This window comes from Mercurialis annua, linkage group LG5 (assembly GCF_937616625.2).
Source record: "Mercurialis annua linkage group LG5, ddMerAnnu1.2, whole genome shotgun sequence".
Taxonomy (NCBI): Eukaryota; Viridiplantae; Streptophyta; class Magnoliopsida; order Malpighiales; family Euphorbiaceae; genus Mercurialis; species Mercurialis annua.
The window spans coordinates 50,672,944-50,690,808 of NC_065574.1; the positions used below are offsets into that span (position 1 = coordinate 50,672,944).

At 32.7% G+C, this 17,865-nt stretch overlaps 3 protein-coding genes and 2 long non-coding RNA genes across 6 annotated transcripts; 3 read left to right on the forward strand and 2 right to left on the reverse strand.

The window, feature by feature from the left end:
• Positions 1 to 949: 949 nt before the first annotated feature.
• Positions 950 to 3,187, forward strand: LOC126683308 (uncharacterized). Its single transcript, XR_007641697.2, has 4 exons — positions 950 to 1,137; positions 1,217 to 1,293; positions 2,425 to 2,498; positions 2,984 to 3,187. It is a non-coding gene; the product is annotated as an uncharacterized LOC126683308 (long non-coding RNA).
• A 183-nt stretch (positions 3,188 to 3,370) lies between these two features.
• Positions 3,371 to 6,642, forward strand: LOC126683309 (uncharacterized). The gene is made up of 2 exons (XR_007641698.1): positions 3,371 to 4,560; positions 5,811 to 6,642. It is a non-coding gene; the product is annotated as an uncharacterized LOC126683309 (long non-coding RNA).
• Positions 5,901 to 14,367, reverse strand: LOC126683307 (MACPF domain-containing protein At1g14780-like). Of its 2 annotated transcripts, none has more exons than XM_050379159.2 (8): positions 13,878 to 14,367; positions 13,572 to 13,810; positions 9,288 to 9,474; positions 8,569 to 8,646; positions 7,813 to 7,996; positions 7,432 to 7,601; positions 7,149 to 7,213; positions 5,901 to 6,727 (listed from the first exon to the last, which is right to left on the reverse strand). In XM_050379159.2, exons 1-8 carry the CDS (start codon positions 14,169 to 14,171, stop codon positions 6,103 to 6,105), a joined length of 1,842 nt encoding a protein of 613 aa, XP_050235116.1. In that variant the 5' UTR covers positions 14,172 to 14,367; the 3' UTR covers positions 5,901 to 6,102. The 2 variants fall into 2 exon arrangements, with proteins under 2 accessions (XP_050235116.1, XP_055962008.1); XM_056106033.1 differs by having other exon boundaries at positions 13,572 to 13,815; positions 13,878 to 13,965.
• Positions 14,368 to 14,936: 569 nt separating this feature from the next.
• On the forward strand, positions 14,937 to 15,465 carry LOC126682021 (uncharacterized). The gene is made up of 2 exons (XM_050377576.2): positions 14,937 to 15,012; positions 15,126 to 15,465. The coding sequence occupies exons 1-2, from the start codon at positions 14,956 to 14,958 to the stop codon at positions 15,426 to 15,428; spliced, it is 360 nt and encodes a 119-aa protein (XP_050233533.2). The 5' UTR covers positions 14,937 to 14,955; the 3' UTR covers positions 15,429 to 15,465.
• Positions 15,466 to 15,694: 229 nt separating this feature from the next.
• Positions 15,695 to 17,792, reverse strand: LOC126682022 (uncharacterized). Its single transcript, XM_050377577.1, has 3 exons — positions 16,598 to 17,792; positions 16,368 to 16,520; positions 15,695 to 16,214 (listed from the first exon to the last, which is right to left on the reverse strand). The coding sequence occupies exons 1-2, from the start codon at positions 17,790 to 17,792 to the stop codon at positions 16,456 to 16,458; spliced, it is 1,260 nt and encodes a 419-aa protein (XP_050233534.1). The 3' UTR covers positions 15,695 to 16,214; positions 16,368 to 16,455.
• Between the last annotated feature and the right edge of the window lie 73 nt (positions 17,793 to 17,865).

Sequence of the window (17,865 nt, forward strand, 5' to 3'; positions counted from 1 at the left end):
TCAAAATTCGAAGGACTAAATTTTCCTTATAAAAAAATTTGAGGGGGCGGACGCCACCTCAGCCTATAAGGTTAGGTCCACCTCTGTTTATGATTATAGATATATGCTCATTTTAGAATATAATCTTTTGATGATAAACTTAAATATGAAATTTTTTTCATAATTACTATGGCATTGCTCTACTACCTAGTTAATCATCTTTGAAAAATTAATTGATTTTGTGACATGAGTCTTTAAAGCTTAGTTGTTGTTCTGCTTATGATCATCTAATAAGAATCGATTTCAAAGGCTATAATCTGATAAACACGAACATAACAACTTCAATTTCATTACAAAAAAAAAACTTCAATTTCATTACAAAAAAACAAAACAGGACTATAACTCTGCACTAAAACTAAGGCATCCAAATCTTTTACCCTACCAGTTGCTCCACATATTTGTCGATTCCTTCAATATTATTGCAGTGGTATTGGGATTGACTCGGAAGGTGCCAATGTTCTGAGTGGCGGAAGAGATGTCGACGATCATAGTGGAGTAGGTATTGATCAGTGCATTCAACATAGGTTTTGCATCAATCACTGAGTCCAATGTTGGAAAGATTGGAAGTGAATAAATCATTTTACAGATGAAATAATTGCTGAAGAAGCATGACAATGGCATGTTGAACCACATGATCTTTACCATTTTTCTTAATGTGCTCTTGATGTAATACCCCGTAAATTGTCTTAAAATTTCCGATGAGTTTTCGGTAGTAATTTAGAGTCGTTTGCGTTTTCATAGTTTGATTCGCGGTTTGAATAAATAATAATTATTTATTTTAGCCCATGCATTTTATTTGGCCATGCATGGCCCACGTTAAATTTTTGTGCAGCCCAAGTAAATTATCACGTTGATAATTTGCATGGGCCACGCCTCTTTTTTTCTTTTTAATAGGTCTCTTAAGAGACCATCTCTTCTTCTTCTACTGCAGCCTTGGCTGCGTGAGAAAAAGGCTTTCCCTAGCTTATAAATGTGACTCCAATCTTTTTTTTTATGCTTTGATCGTTCTAAAATAAACCCTAGCCGCCCTATCTCAACATACAATCTAAATACCCTAGAATCATACGCTCTCTTCTCCCTTCAGTTGCTTCGAATTCAGTAAGTGTTCTTCGTCACTTTTCTTCTTTGTTTATTCGTATTGACTTGCCGTTCGTAACTTATCGTGTTGTTATTTTAGCATCAATCTGAGATTGGTTTCATCAAAATCCTTGTTCTGATCATCCTCGATAGCCTTAAAGATTAGAATTGAATTCGGTATGTTAATTTATTCTTTATTCATACCGTGGTATTACCGTTTTGATTGTTCTTGATTTCTATTTGTGTGTTGGTTTTTGCCGATGGTTTGGGTTCTTAGACTATCATTTCTGTCGTTTTGTTGTTCGGGATTGTTTGATTATACATATTCTTTAAGATAGGATTTTAGGAGTTTCGTAATGAAAGTGTAAGATTGAAATTGAATTACTTGTTGGCCATAGTGGTTACTGTTAAACATTGAAGGTTATTTCTTTTGGTTTGGCCACTGTGTATGTTCATATTCTTGGGGATGATTATTTGGTTGTTTTGGGCAGCAATTTCTTATCTTAAAATGATTGGGCTTTGAGTGGCTATTATTAGTAATGGGTTTTTCATGATTTTTATTTAAGATTTGTTTTATCAATTACCGATTTCATTATTGTTTTTATTTATCGTTTTGATTTCTATTTTAGTAATTAGTTAACGTTATTTTATAAATAAAAATAATATTATTGATTCGATTATAATTTGATTATTATATTTGAAATGATATTTATTTTAATTTTTTAAAATTGAATAGTTACTTACTTGGGTAATTATCGTTTTCGAGAATTATGGCTTGTTGTGCCAATTTGGTTAAAGTTACGTTTGGACTTTAAACGTTTTCTAAACTTAATTTAATTAAGTTTTGACGGTAACTTGGGTTACTTGATTTTCTAAAGTTATTGAGTCCCGTTTTAAATATTGGTTATAATTTTATCAAAGTTGTTTTTTTTAAATTATATACTATGGTTTATAATTGGATATTATATTTTTATTTAATCAAGGTTATTTTTTTTAAACTATGGTTTATATTTGATAAAATATTTGTGTCAGGCTAGACTTGGATCGTCCGACATGTGAGGTTAGCTTGGTAGTTATCGGTAACTCGGCTAACCCACTATTTGGAATTTAAATTGATTTATTATTTAAATTTTTATTTAAATAATATCTTCTAAATGGAATTTTAAGCGAGAACTCAATAGACTTGTAATAATTGTGCATTGTTACCTTTTGATATTTTTGTGCTGTTCTGGATTATTTAATTCCGACGTGATATCTAGTACTCTCTAGAGTTAGGGTCTGTTTTTAATAATTATTTTATTTGTCTAGACCTGTCTACTGTTCGTGCTTCAGAGGCGAACCAGGATTAGTTGCTTGCCGGTTATCACGTGGATTAGCAAGCAGTGAGTTCGTACTTACTATTTACCGCTTTATTAAGTAAATTGTTATTTTAATATTAAATATATATATTGTACGTATTTTTCGAACCGTTTTTATATTATGGCTTCTAGTTGGAACATGCTACCTAATGGGCATCATTAGGACTGCGTGCGCACCGGTAATGATCTGGGAAAGGTAATTATGGTAATGTGGTAACTCGGTGTGAGCATAGCTCTCGGGACCAAGTAGAGTAACTCGGTGTAGCTCAGCTCTCGGGACTCTGGTATAAGAGTGGTCCGTGGTAACTCGGTGTAGCTCAGCTCTCGGGACCAGACCTGTTGGATTATGTTTGTTATTTAGAATTGTGGATTAGGGTTCCAACTATTATTCGTAATATCGTTATTAAATGTTTTAAACGGTTTTAAAGGTTTTTCACTTAATAAATGTAGATAGTGGTATAAACTCATCTCAGTATATCTGACCCCGTTGTTTTCCCAATTTTTCCCAGGGTTATGATCTGAGAGAGTCTGGTGATCTCCGCATTTACTTTTCCTCGGAGGTTCCATTTATTTTTGATAAGCTGTAAAACTGTTTTATTCTTAGACCGCAGTAGTAAATAGACGTCTTTATTATTATTATATATTTTGTCGGATTGGTTCGAATGGTTTTATTGCTTTGGCATGTTATATCATTTACTTTAGTTTATGATAAATCTATTTTGACTCGGAATTGAATAAGCATGTTATATTAACTGTTGAATATTATAACTGCTAGATTTAGGCTGAAGTCTCGGTTGCCTCCGAGCATTGGTTTTCTGCAGGTTCATGTGTTTATGTGTTAAATGAAAGGCTAGCTACGGGTTTTGGTACTACATTACCCATACCCTAGCGCCGGTCGCGATTCATGAAAATGGGTCGTGATACTTGAGCCAACAAGTACTTATCAAATTCTTTGTGATCATCCCCTAATTCCATCTCCATAAAAAAAAACCTCATTTCACAGTCATATTCCTTAGCAACATCTCATACCAAATGGATAGAGAATCTCCACATCCACACTGACGTCTTCCACCTCCACTTCAACAATTATTGCTTTCGAACTCTCCACCTCCACTGGTTTAAATCAAAGTCTTAAAATCTTCAGGATATGAGTTTATGTGTGCTTGAATTGCTGCCTCGAGTCCCAAAGAATTTGCAAAAGCACTTAGGGAGAATGGAATCAAGCAGTTGCCACTTGCTCCACTGTAAACGAAAATCAGTACAAGCAATTTCCAACGAGAAATTGAGGCAGGCGTCAATTTTCATACACAGTCCATGCTTTAAATGGTTCCCGAAGATACTGAGACAAAAAACGATCGTATTTCAGCAAGGTGATGTCTCCAAACCCCTAAATTTTCCTACAGATAAAAAACAACAATTAATAACCATAACTCCCAATCTAACTTTCATAGTATTTCAAACATTAAAACTTAAACCATCTATGAATCCTGAAGAATAAACTGTAGTATCCCGTGTTTTTTTGTTTGTTATCGGCATTGTTCCGTCACCGTGTTAATCGTTTTCGTGTTCATTTGACTCGTTTAGGTCCATGTTCGGGCTTAGGTCCAGGTTCGTCGTCGCCGTTGGGCCATGTGCAAGCTAGCATGTAGGTTTAGGGCACGACGGAGGGCGCGACGAGGCCATTGCGCCTCGCGTCACGCCCTAGGGTAAGTTGTAGGGCGCAATGGGTCCATCGCGCCTCTCAACGCGTCCACCATCGTGCCTTGCTGTCAGTTTTTATTTCGGGGTCTATAAATAGATCCCTTATCTGATCTAAACCCTCCCCTTTCATTTTCGCTAACCCTAGTTGACCATAATACATAAAATTCTCTAAGTTTGATCAATTGTTCACCAATTCTTGTGATTCTTAGACTCCGGTAAGTGATTCGCTCATCTTATTTCTTATGTATTTGTTTGGTCTTGATTTATTTTGTTTTGTGGCTTATGAATCATTGTTTTCCAGCAACCTTGTGAGGTTTTGGACATACAATTCTGATTGGTTTCGTTCTTGTCATGGTGTGGCGTTTTTATCCGCTTATCTTCATTGGTAAGTATCGAATCATGTGCTATAGCTTTTAACCCATATACTTTGGGTGTTGTGATGTTAGTTACTGTTTTGGCATGTTTAGATCCTTTTTTAGATAATTTATTCTTTTTATTTTCACTAAACTCTAGAATATTCTTAGACTATATATTTTTTGAGAAAATGATGAAAATTTTATATTTTATAAAATATTTGGAATTTTTATCTCAACAAGCAAAAACAAAATGGAGAAAATATCTCACTTTTGGCATTTTTATTGTTTTATTATAAGATATGTTTTTATTGAAATACTACTTACTTTTTATTATTTTTTACTCTAAACATATTTTTATTTTATCATCTGTTTTTTTCTTTCTTTTTTTCCACTCCATTTTTTTTTCTTAGTTTCTTCTTTATCGTCGCTCTGCATCGTTTGGTAATCGCTCAGTTGTTCTTTCATATTTAATTTTAACGATTTAATTTAACTCGTTATGATTATTATAATTTATTTTAACTCGCAGATTTAAAAACAATACTCTTGAAGTTTTTCAGTTTCAGATCTAAAAATTTATATAAAACCGATTTTATGATTAAAAAAAACGATTTTCTGCAGAAAATAACGTCTGGTTATCATATCGGTATTACTGACATTATTATAACACTGCAGAAAAAAACAATTTTCTGTCAGAAAAAAGGGCTTGATTATCATATCGGGTCGGTTTCATAATATTATTATATCAGTATCATAACATTATACGGTTATGATAATAGTATAATAAGATTTATGATAATATTATGATGATTATGATAATATTATATATGATAAGATTATGATAAGATTATTAATAACATTATGATAAGGTTATGATATAATTATAATAAAGTATATCATGATAATGTTATGATAATATTTTGTGGTAATGTTCATTATGATAATGTTATAATAAAGTATATTATGATAATGCTATGATAATTTTATAAAAATATGTTATGATAATAGTATAACAAGGTTATGATAATCGTATAATAAGGTTATGATAAAATACGAAAAATAATTTTTACTGAAAAAGTATGATATCGAGATGATAATGTCATTGATACTTATATTATAACGGTGTAAAATTATAATTATTTTAATACTAAGAATAAAAACATAAATTTGGGAAAAACGTGAGGTAATTTTTATAACTTAAGGTAAAAAGTGCAACTATTTGTATTTTTTAGATAAATACATAGATTTTTTAATCCTATTTTTTTCCTATTTGGTTTTGTAGCGTGAATTGATATCAGAGTGGCGTCCATTCATTTTCTAGAAGGATGAGAGGTATAATTTCACATTTCAAATTTAAAAAATATGAATCAAATACATGTAAGCTATATACATTAACTAAAAACTTAAGTTGAAGTATGAACAAAAAAAAAATCACCACTCTCAAAACCTCCACCAAGCAAAGCCCTATATACACAACTTTTTGAGGGTGGAATTGAAAGTTTCCCCTGCATAAAGAATTTAAATAAAAGTTTCGATCCAAAAACAGAAACTAACAAAAGAATTAATGATCCCTCTTATAATGAAGAACATATATTCAATAAGGAGAACTTAACCTGAAGGCATATTTTCCCTCTTTCCAAGTCCAACTTAGCCCCTGTCACTAGCCAATGTCCGGGACTATCTTGTGGCCCTCGACACAGCTCCGAAATGTCGACAAACTTCAAAAGCTTCTGCGGTTGTGGAGGCGGTCCTGACGGATACAGAGCAGAATTAACTACAACAGCCTTCGGCGGTTTACTTTTCTCAGGGTTCGCTCCTGGTATCGACGTGCTTATGGAAGAAAGCAATCCTGAGAAATTCTGAGAATATCCTAAGGAGCCGTGGTCCCACTGAGACTTTGCGATGAAAAAGTTTGAAACCCTCGAGTATAATAATTGAAGATGAAGGACATTTTTCCAGCCATGTTGCTTGACATGAAGCTGAGCTCCTGTTACAATGTAAGCTCCATCTTTTGCCATTGTCCATTTTGGATTGTATTTTACAGGGGCTGTACATACGTGAGAAAACCGTTTTTGGTAAATTGCTTTAATGAATCCAATGTCATTACTTTCTTCTGATCCTCGCCATAATGATGTTTCGTCGATCCTGCTTTTGAACATTGTTGGCGTGTCTGAGAGGTGTTGGAGATGAATTGCTAACCTGAACATCAATGCGTTTTCTATTTAGTTTTATCTATCAAGCATAAGTGATCAAGTTAGTCCTGATATTGTAGTTTTCTGGCCACTCTTTACAAATTTAGCACAAATTTTCCCCAAAACAGTGAGCTGTTAAGCAAGTCAAAAGGTATATTCAGAGGCAGGAGTTGAAATCTGACATTAATGTTTAACAAAAATGGTATATGTTGTATAAGAATGTACAAAAATAAAACTAAACCGAAGTTAAAAAAAATCATTTTTTTTGTATATACCGAACTGTAAAATCAAACTAAACCAAAATAATCAATCGAACTGACCGGTTCCATTCAAAATATGTAAGGTTCTTGTAAAATTAGTCTGACTTGGGTTTAAAAGAAATCAAATATTTTAGTTCGATTTAGTCTAATTCGGCTTTTTAATATCACCTGTTACCCTTCATGCCTTCGAGATAGAATTTGATTCCAGTTACAGGCCGGTTTCGTACAATAACCTGGATTAACCATAATATGCCATGCTTATAGTTAAATCCTTTGGCAAGAAATATTCGAAATATTAAGGGCTAATCTTGTTTTATTGAATATTCAAAAATTGGCTAATTCTAACGATTTTGAAAGATTTGGCTATAACTGACAAAAACTGCAATGGTTTGGTATTAAAACAAGATTAGCCAAATATTAAATATCATAATTTTTTGATAACATTACATACCCGAGTAGTATTTACTTTAAGTTTAGGACTCATGAGGCTGAAATTGAGAGCTGGTGAAATGTTAGCCATATTCGTCGTAGAACCCAATGGAAGGTCATTATATTTAGGAGCCCAAGTCTTGGGAGATTGAAAATCAAGAAAGAATCGTAGATCAGATATAGGTGGCTTATCTGCAATAGCATTACAAATAAAAGGATTAAAAAAATTACCAAAATAATGCAACGGTTGTGCCATGCACGTTATTCGTGCAACAAATCAATAAAGCGTTTACCATATTAATGATAAAAAAAGTAAGCAATAACAAAGATTTTCTATCGTAAATATCTATTAACGTGGCACATCTGTTGTATGGATAAACGCTCTCTAAAATGGGAAACTTACATCGAACATAAAGATTGACGGCGTGCCCTAAGAAACCACTTCCAGGAATACCATTAAGGAGAGAAGTAATAGGGATGAATTTGAAATGAGTTGCATCTGGATTTGATGCAACTGTTGGAAGCCACTCATAGTGACTGCTGACTGATAAATCTCCTCCTTTTTTTCTACAAATCACTGTGATTCCCTGCAAAATCACTACTGTTTTTCCACAAAATGCTACTTTCCAATTTCTGTAAACTATATACCATGGAAGTAGAAATGCCTTTAATATACTCCTTTTGTTCCATAATTATAAGATTTTCTTAATTTTTTTTAACTTGCAAATAAATTAAGAAATAGCATTGATACTGTACACTTTTATAATAACTTTTCAAAAATAACCTTTAAATTTATAATAATTAATATATTCTCTTTTTTGGTACATGGTTCATTAGGTTTTCTGAATGAATCTTAACTATGAGAAAAATTTAAAAATTAAGTTGAAACGATTTAAAATTTGAGGGTGTAAACAAATTATTAATTTACAATCTTAACCTAGTGTTTGCTATAATGGCATATGTGTGGCACGCCATATCAGCACCATATAATAAAATCGCGAGCTATTTTAGAATTTGACATAATTGAAACGAAATCCTGTGTTTCAGAATAAATTAGATTAAAAGTAAATGATTTAAATTTATGTGAAATTTTTATAAAAAAATTGACCTTTTGTAGTTATTTTGCCTTCACAAAATTAGCAGGAGAAATGGAACCTACATCTTTTGCACTGATAGACGAGTAGGGATTGATGGTTACAAGTTGTTGTTGATCAAAGATATTGAAAGCCTGAGGTGCCTGCAATTTGCATCGTAAAATGATTTTACTATAATATAGATATAAATAATATATTAATGAGTATTAGATAGTAGGTTAATTATAAAATAAAATATAAAAAGTTAATATTATTCCGCCTTTTATCCTTTTTTTTTTTATTTAAGCACAATATGAAAAATGTGACACTCCATATCCTAACTTTTTATTTTATGGCATATAGAGTTTAAGTGTCATACACGACTACTTTCCGGTCATTCAGACGGTCAAAACAACATTAGTTTTATGAAAATTCCGTTGTCGGGTCTTCAAGGCAAAAGCACTCATAGACACATAAAATGCAAATCGGATAATAAAAGGAAAAATAAAAAAAAAATAGGATGCAATGTTGTGCTTGAATCAAAAAAAGGTTTAATATGTAGACATATAGTAACAATAAACTTTAGGGCGTCTTAAAATTTTAAAGATGACTTTTTAAACTTAGATAATTTTAAACACAAATTACTAAATTTTTGCAGTTTGAAATACATAACGTACTTTGTTTTAGCATCCACATCTTCATAACCTTATTCGAAAATTATTTGGAGTTCTGAAGTATAATAGTTCGTGTTTTAAATAGTCGAAGTATAATTTCATATCAGTGATCAATTCGTTAAAAACCTTACTCTGTGAGATCTTGATCTTTGAGAAAAACTACGAGTCCTTATGAATAATTGATCGGCGAGATTTTGCAGATGTTTCTTGAGGTCAGATGGGTCCAAATTGGAAGACTTATCTTGCCTGAAAAGGACTACATCTTCACCTCCAACACTTAGCCCTACAATGATATGAGTTCCATATGTTTCAATGAACCTGTCACAAAATATCAAATTCGATGACTTCAACTCAGTTTCCCAAATTTACACCTACCATTTTACATTTCAATCAAGCAAGTTTCCAGTTTGGACTTTAAAATTTTAAATTATAATTAATAATATTATGTTCTTATTCAAATATTTGCAAACATTTAGCCGCACTTGGTTGGGGGTAACTTCACTAAGGAAATTTAACTTTCCGAAAAATAGCATATTTTTCTTGCTCGATTCATTTTTATCAATCTACTTCCCGGGAAGTTGAAGAGTTGACTTCCCTTTGACTAGGCAAATGACTTCCCTAACAAAACCTAGGTAAGTTCTACTTCCCTAATTAAGTTAAAATACGATTACAACCCTATATTTAATTAGTTAATTTAGTTATTGAGGGTAATATTGTCTTTATATTTTAATTAATTAAAAATAAAATACAATTTCTCGGGAAGTTACTAAGTGACCAAGCAATAAAAATATTAATTTTCTCCACACTAACTTCCTTACTAATTAACTTTCCGGAAAGTATATTTTCCGGAAATTATACTCTTTGAACCAAGTGAGGCCTTAATATTACGAATGTAATTAAATTTTGGAAAACAGAAATATCCAATTAAATGGGAAATTTTTTTGTAAATACATACTTCCAAAAATGTTTTCATGTAGTACTCAAAAGATTTTTAAAAATACGTAAAACATTTCCGTTTTTGTAAGTATCATATCAAAGATGTATAAAAGAAATATCAATAATGAATTTTGGAAGTATTAAATAAGTATTAAAATGTCTTTTTTATACTAAAGAATAAGTACGCAAAATGTGAATTTTTTTTAGGTATGATTTTTTAACTTAAAATGTACTTTTGAAAACTAAGTAATCCTATGGAATAGTTTTGTGAATAGCCCTTAAATTTTAAAATTTTAGATTCATAATTCTTATTTTTTTTATTATCATTATTTTCAATTCACACTGAAATTCGATTTGATGAATATAGATTACATAAACTTTAGACTAATCATTTTGATGCAGTTGGTATTATAAACCCCAACTAAAATGGCACATGGATTAAACAAGGGATAAGATCGTATAAATTCATCAATTATATAAGGTTTTCCGATTTAATTATAATTCATAAAATATCTTAAATATATACACCAATTTTCATTTTATCTTTTTTGACAAAAAACACTTTCATTTTGTTTTAAATTGATATACTGTTTTAAATCTGTTGAAATTTATCAACTTAACAGCCGAAAAATGACTTTCACCTCAACAAATTATAAAAAGTATGATTTTCACTCAGCAACTTAATTATGAAACAGTGAATCCATTTAACACAAAACAAAAGATGGTGTATGTATGTGAAACATTTTATAAAATAAGAGGTCGCTAAGTCGAACAATCACAACGGTCCGTCAAGGACACAATCCTTGGCACCTAAGGTAACCGAGATATACTCAGACGAGATACACACACATTTATCTTACAAGGATCCATAATAACCGAGATACAAATACTGAGTTATGACAACTCGACTTGCTGTCCCGCGTTTCCACCCAGATTCTGAGATACAAATGTCAAGGTACAATCTACCAGTAATTTGTATCTCTACCACGAAAGGACTTATTTAACACATAATCTATTTAACAGGCGAAAGGGACCACCGAATATGGTCTATATAAGTCACCTTATGAGAAAATTTTAATGTACTTATTTTTCTACTCACTTGATATTTTTTATTTCTCTTTATTCTTTTTCCTAGAAGAAAAGTTGATTTGAGTGTCGGAGTGAACTTCCAGACACTCCTGTTCTCTGTCCATGGAATTGGAGAACTCCTTCATCGTGATTTATCAAGAGGTTTTAGCGGTTTTCAAATATCAATATTCAAATGAAACTGTAAAGACGCTGAGCATTTCAAACACCTAATAAATAAATAAAATAAAAAATGGTAGGCTTTGAATTTAGAATCTGACATTCGATTGATAAATTTTAATTTTACAACTACGAATTTAAGTAACGACATGAACGCAATAACCTTTTGAAAGAATTGTATCATTGGTAATGCTGAATACATAGTTTGACCCCTGAACTTGTTCCCTTTTACCCATCTAACCCCTAAACTTAACGTCTCACCTATCGAACCTCTGAACTTATTAAATAAGCCGATTTGACCCCTGAACTTGATAAATACGTAAACATTAAACCCCTCCGTACATAATTTCTTCCAGAATGTTTTAAGTGACAGGTGGACACAGAAGGGTTCAATATTTACGTATTTATCAAGTTCAGGGGTCAAATCGGATTATTTAACAAGTTCAGAGGTTCGATAGGTGAGACGTTAAGTTTAAGGGTTAGATGGGTAAAATGGTACAAGTTCAGGGGTCAAACTATGTAATAAGCCAAGTTTTTTCAATGTTTCTTTTTGGCTTAATACATTTTTTGACCCCTAAACTATACCTTTTTATTCTCTGCGACCTCTAAACTAATTTGGTATTCCATTAAACCTCTTAACTATTTTTTTTATTCTATTTAACCCCTCATTTGAAAAGTGCGCACAACGCGCGCTGACGTGGATAAAATTGCTGACATGGCTTTGCTGACATGGCGTTAATAGAACAAAAAAAATAGTTAAGGGGTTCAATGGAATATGAAATTAGTTTAGAGGTCAAAAGGAATAAAAGAATAAAGTTTAGGGGTCAAAAAATACATTACACATAAATATATTTCTTATATTTAAAATAAAAACTGACATATTTTGTATATTATTTGAAAATCATTTAAGGCTTAATTATTTTAGTCATAATATTTAGTATGTTTGCAATTTTAACTAAAATTTAAAAAAATTGGCCTTGGTTTGAAAAGTTTAAAATTGCAAAAAATTAAAAGTTGGTATCTTAAATTTTTTTAAATTGGAAATTTGTGTTAAATTTGTAAAACACATTAAAAATAGTAATTTTTTAAACAATTGAACCTTCATTTAATATCATCAAAGTATAGTAAATATATGTATTTTATAATATCGTTAAAAATGGAGAAACTCTTTTTATTATTATTGAAATGTAAACAAATGTTTACACGTATAAGATGTTATATCATATAATTATTTGACTATTTTTTATTTAATATCATCAAATATTTTTCATTTTTTTACTTTTTATTTATTTATATTGGCATCAATAATTTATAAAAATATTATTAAAATTTAAAATAAATTTATTATTTTAAAAATTATATGTCATTGAATATAAATTAATTTATATGCATCTAAGCATTCATGCTAGACATAATGTGATTGAAAATTAAATAATTGTATTTTCGAGGAGATTAAATGGGTTAAAATTAAAAGTTTAAATGTGCAATAGAAAAATAAAATAGTTCAGGGGTCAAATAGAACAAAATAATATAGTTCAGGGGTTAAATAGAACAATTAATGCATTTTTATTATCATTCACGCGCTTCAAGCGTTTGAAAACACGCGTTTTTGCCACGTTGGACAAAAAAGGGTCAAATCGACAAAAAAATTGAGGTTGAGGGGTTAAATAGAACAAAAAAAATAGTTAAAAGGTCCAATGGAATATGAAATTAGTTTAGATGTCGCAGAGAATAAAGTGGTATAGTTTAGGGGTTAAAAGATGTATTAAGCCGTTTCTTTTTTAGCTGCTAAGCTTTTATTTATTTTAATCAATATTTCAACTTTTTAAAATTGTATTAAACAAATATTTTTAAGCATTTTACAAACATTGGACTACTAATATTATGGTTTATTATTTGAATTTCACATATACAGCACTCGTTATAGCATTTTTGTTTTGATTATATGATGGAATATTTTAAGCAAAAATGCAATTTATTTTTAACTTGTATTTCATTTTGATCACACTTCATCTAAATTAAAATAGAAGTCAAATAACCTAAAACAATTGTTTGTATTGCATCTATGACCAATTCAAGTTGAGACTTTCTAATTTCTTCGTATAGACGTGAAATACATTCGAATCGCAAAATAAATATTAATGGTTCTATCCAAATAAATTTTTATCTCTTTATCTTTAGCGTTTAATTAAATTCTGATTGGTTTAATTTAATCATAAATGAAAATTAAGTACCTGGCGAGTGCAGAAGGATCCCAAGTGATCGGAACTGCATTCCGAACTTCATCGGAAAGAACAAGCGGATACCGATCAATATGAACATCAAAAACCGAAATAAAACAGCCATCCAGACCCATAAACTTCGTCTTAGCTGCATCAGCCGCCCAGTATCCGTCAAATCCAAACATCGCATTAAATAATCCCGACGGAATCCTCCCCGGTATCGATGAATTCTGATTGAAAAACTCTGACATCTGCACTACTAATTACAATTCAGATTTTATAACCTCGAAAAAACAAGATTAAAATTAGTTAAAGTACCTGTTCAAATCCAAGAATATCAGATTGATGCCGAACAAGTTCACCTTTATCGCACTTAATATCAATGGAAACATCTTTAACAGATCCAAAACCAGGAATCATAAGCTCTCGTTTTTCGGCTTCATTGAACAAAACTAAGCTTTTTTCACCTTTGCAATAATTAAGCTTAAAATCAGATGTTAAATCAAATCCTTTGCCGAGGCTACTCAGAGCCTTTTTTACTATTTCTTCGCTCATAATTCTCAACTGACTCGGCCAGCGCGGTTGTTCCACGGTGGTTATAGCCATAGGCATCCTTGTAGGAGGTTAATTTCCAGTTCGAGTGAGATTCCGGTCGGTTCTTTCGAAATTTAAAAACTCCTAACCGATTAGTTTTTTTCTTCGCTCAGTTTTTTTCTAATGAATGGCTGCTCAGTTTCAGAGGAGAAAATGAGAAGAAATGAAAAGAATTGGGCTATGTACAATTGAACCGCGTTTTTTTTGTCAATAGAAATGTGCCTTTGACTTAGGTATCACTAATATTTTAGAGTGATAAAAGTTTCTTTTTTTTTTTATCAAAAGATGGTATTTTATTAAAGGCCGAAGGTACAAAAAACCCCCTGAACTTTTCAGAAAAGTACAAGACAGCCCTTTTACTTTTTCCTGGCTCAAATCGACCCCTCAACTTTTTTTTTTGAACAAAAAACCCCTTCCGTCCCCTTTTCTCCGTTAGCTTGCTGACCTGGCCGTTAAACCCGTTACCCACTCAGCTCACCATTTATTTTTTGCTGACAAGGCATTAATTACATTGCCCTGTCATCAAAATATTACCGTTTGGTAATAAATGAAGAAAAACCCAATCTTTCTCCTTTCTCACAACAGAAAACCCTAAATTCATCTTTGAATATCCATAATTTCTCTCTTTTTCATCTTCTTCTTTTATTTGGTAGCTCTGATTAGGTTTTTATTGGGTAACTTAGGAATGGCAAGCTTCAATTCCACAGCAACCGTACATAGCAGACACGAAGGAACTTCTGGATTTCGTGAACAGAGACCTCATACTCTCATGTGCAACTGCTGGGAAATAGCCAAAATTTACATGTTATGGAGAGAGACTAGTCCAGGAAGAAGGTTTTATGGTTGCCCTAATTACCATGTAATTTTTTCTTTCTGCTTTTGTAAAATTCAGTCCATTTGTTTGTCTAACTTCATAACCTTTGCCTTAATGTCTGCACCCTATTGATTGTGTTTATTTGGAAATAATTTCAGGCTGGTCGAGGCTGTGGTTTCTTTAGATGGATTGATCAAGAGACAGAGGAAAGAGTTAAGCTCTTATTGAATGAATTGCACAATGAGATAATGAGGCTAAAAAGGGATAATAGAAAGCTTATGGAAATGGAATTTGGATCAAGTGTGAAATGCACTATTGATGACTTAAGGGGAATAATGAAGGAGAAAAAGATGGTAGAAGAAGAACTTGAAATTTGTAATAGAAAGAAACAAATGTACAAGCTTGGTTTTGTGCTATCATGGATTGTAATTTCATTTCTGATTGTAATTGCCTTGGTTTGATGAAATATACCATTTGATATTCCAAATGTTATTGTAATTTGTGTGTTTTTTTCTTTGGTTAGTTAATACATATGTCATTGTGATTGTAATTTTTGATATGCAATGTACTATAAAACAGTTAAGGAACATAAACAAATAAAACATGTAAAACCAAGTAACATTAAGTGATACCCCATATTATAGAATCTGGAAAACCTTAACAAAAGGAGCAGTTTTAGCCCTTTACAAAATAACTAAACCTGATAAGCATATAGCTGTTTTTGTAATCATATCATAATGCTATCTAAAGGAAAAGTTTTTAGCCCTTTACAAAAATACTGCACAAAAATAGTATACCTAGTACTATATGAAGATTGTTTCTTAAGGTTTAGCCCTTTACAAAATGCAGTATCCAAAATATTTCACAAAAAATGGCAGCCCCTATGCAGTGTTTTCTGCTTGAACTTGTTGCTTCCTTCTGGTCATAATAGGTTGGGATTGTGGCAACTGCTTACTGCTTTCTTCATTCCTTGTAGATGTCTTCCTTTTTTTGGCTTGGCTCTGCAATTGGGTTAAGGTTACAGCAGGATTTCCCTTGTATGTCACATCTTTGAAAGGCAAATTCACTGGACCTTGACCATCTGGAGTAAAATTGATTTTCCTCAACCCTTCTGTACTTGTCCTTTTTGTTGGAGCCAATAGTGGGTTCCTCTGCCTTAGTGCATACCTGAAGGACCAAGCATCCGTGTGTTGTTGGGCAGCTGCCACATTTCCAGGATCAACAACTTGGGAGGCAGTGGTTGAGCCCTGCAAAATAAAGGGAAATTATGTTTAAAAAAACCCTGAACTTTATTATTAGGTTTAAAAAAAACCCTGAACTTTATTATTAGGTTTAAAAAAACCCTCATACTTTATTATTAGGTTTAAAAAAACCCTCATAGCTAGTGGAAGAATTCTTACCAAAAAAGAAGTCTTGCCAGTTGGGGGATCATAAGTCACCCCAACACCACTGTTGAGCTGTTCTTTGCCCATATTCTTTGCATAGTCTCTAGCAAGTGCTTTTCTCACTTTCAGTTTTTGCCTTGCATTTCCCTGGAAAGTTCTTGGAAAGCTCTACAAAAGGCAAAAAACATTAGGTTAAATTTGGAACACTTGACCAAAAAAATAGAAAGGCAAATGACATGACATACCGTTGATTCTTGAGTTAATGGTGGTCCTCCAGTACCAACATTGACATGAGTAGGTCGTGCTGGTCCCTCTCTCACAACTGCTGGTCCCTCTCTTACCACTGCTGGTCCCTCTCTTACCACTGTTGGTCCCTCTCTCACAACTGCTGGTTCCTCTCTCACCACTGCTGGTCCCCCCCCTTACTGCTGCTGGTCCCTCATTCTCCATAGTAGAAGGACTATCATTTTTGTTTTTGCAGGTTTTTTTGTTGTGGCCTACCCCTTTACATAGACCACATGTAACACGACCACCTGCTCTCCCCAACTTCTGAGAGGTTGTTGGCCTCTGTGGCTCACTTTTGTCCCTAACCGTATTCTTCTTTGGCTCACTTTTGTCCCTGACCCTATTCTTCTTTGGCCTGCCAGGTGGTTTCTTGAATGGTGGGGGTTCAATTGGCTGGTATTGATCACAGTGCCAAAACTTCACTCCCCTAACAGGTTGTAGTGCAAAGTGATATGCATTCTCAAACATACGCTTGTTGAAGCAATTGCATATGTACTCCAATGGGTTCCCACCAGCATGGTATATGGCTGCAATTGCGTGTGAACATGGAACCCCACTAATATCCCACAACCTGCATGTACAAGCCTTCTGCTTCACAACCACAGTATGTTGGTCATCACCATGACTGACCTCGTAGCTATCATCACCATTGTAGATGACCTCACAGTCTGTGCTCAACAGGAAATTACTCTCAAAGGTAGCCAAGCAATCAGGGGAAAAGTCCCCCTGCCATGTGGAAGTGAACTTCTTGTACTCAGCTATCCTAGTCATCACCTTCTTTCTAATCTCTTCTAGGAGTGTGATAATTGGTCTGTCTCTAAACTCATTCACCCAAGAATTGAATGTCTCTGATACATTGTTGTCTACCATGTCACATTTGCATCTGGCACTGATGTAAGCTTTGCACCACTTATTAGGTAAGTATTTGAGCAAGTCACGAGGTGCTTGATCACCATGGTCAGCTGCCATCTTGTTCAAGTTTTCAATAAATTCTTCCTCATAAGTGCTCCAAGCACAGGACCAAAACTTCACCTTCAATTCACCACCTCTCCAGTCCTTACTCCAATTGGCATATACATGTCTAGCACAAAATCTGTGCTCAGCCTCTGGAAGTGCTTCACTTGCAGCTGGCACCAACCCCTGCAATAAATTCATCAAAATGTGTTTAAAGTTGCTAAAATTGGTAATAGTTGTGTTTCTATTAGGTTTTAAAAAAAACCCTGAACTT

What these genes read in the sequence shown, in the direction of transcription:
- LOC126683307 (XM_050379159.2), bottom strand. Translation starts at nt 14,171, where the DNA reads ATGCCTATGGCTATAACCACCGTGGAACAACCGCGCTGGCCGAGTCAG. An exon ending in ATATTCTTGGATTTGAACAG is followed by an intron (nt 13,811 to 13,877) that starts GTACTTTAACTA and finishes TTAGTAGTGCAG; the next exon opens with ATGTCAGAGTTTTTCAATCA. An exon ending in CGTCAATCTTTATGTTCGAT is followed by an intron (nt 7,602 to 7,812) that starts GTAAGTTTCCCA and finishes ATGCTATTGCAG; the next exon opens with ATAAGCCACCTATATCTGAT.
- LOC126682021 (XM_050377576.2), top strand. Translation starts at nt 14,956, where the DNA reads ATGTTATGGAGAGAGACTAGTCCAGGAAGAAGGTTTTATGGTTGCCCT. An exon ending in ATGGTTGCCCTAATTACCAT is followed by an intron (nt 15,013 to 15,125) that starts GTAATTTTTTCT and finishes AAATAATTTCAG; the next exon opens with GCTGGTCGAGGCTGTGGTTT.
- LOC126682022 (XM_050377577.1), bottom strand. Translation starts at nt 17,792, where the DNA reads ATGAATTTATTGCAGGGGTTGGTGCCAGCTGCAAGTGAAGCACTTCCA. An exon ending in CATTAACTCAAGAATCAACG is followed by an intron (nt 16,521 to 16,597) that starts GTATGTCATGTC and finishes TGCCTTTTGTAG; the next exon opens with AGCTTTCCAAGAACTTTCCA.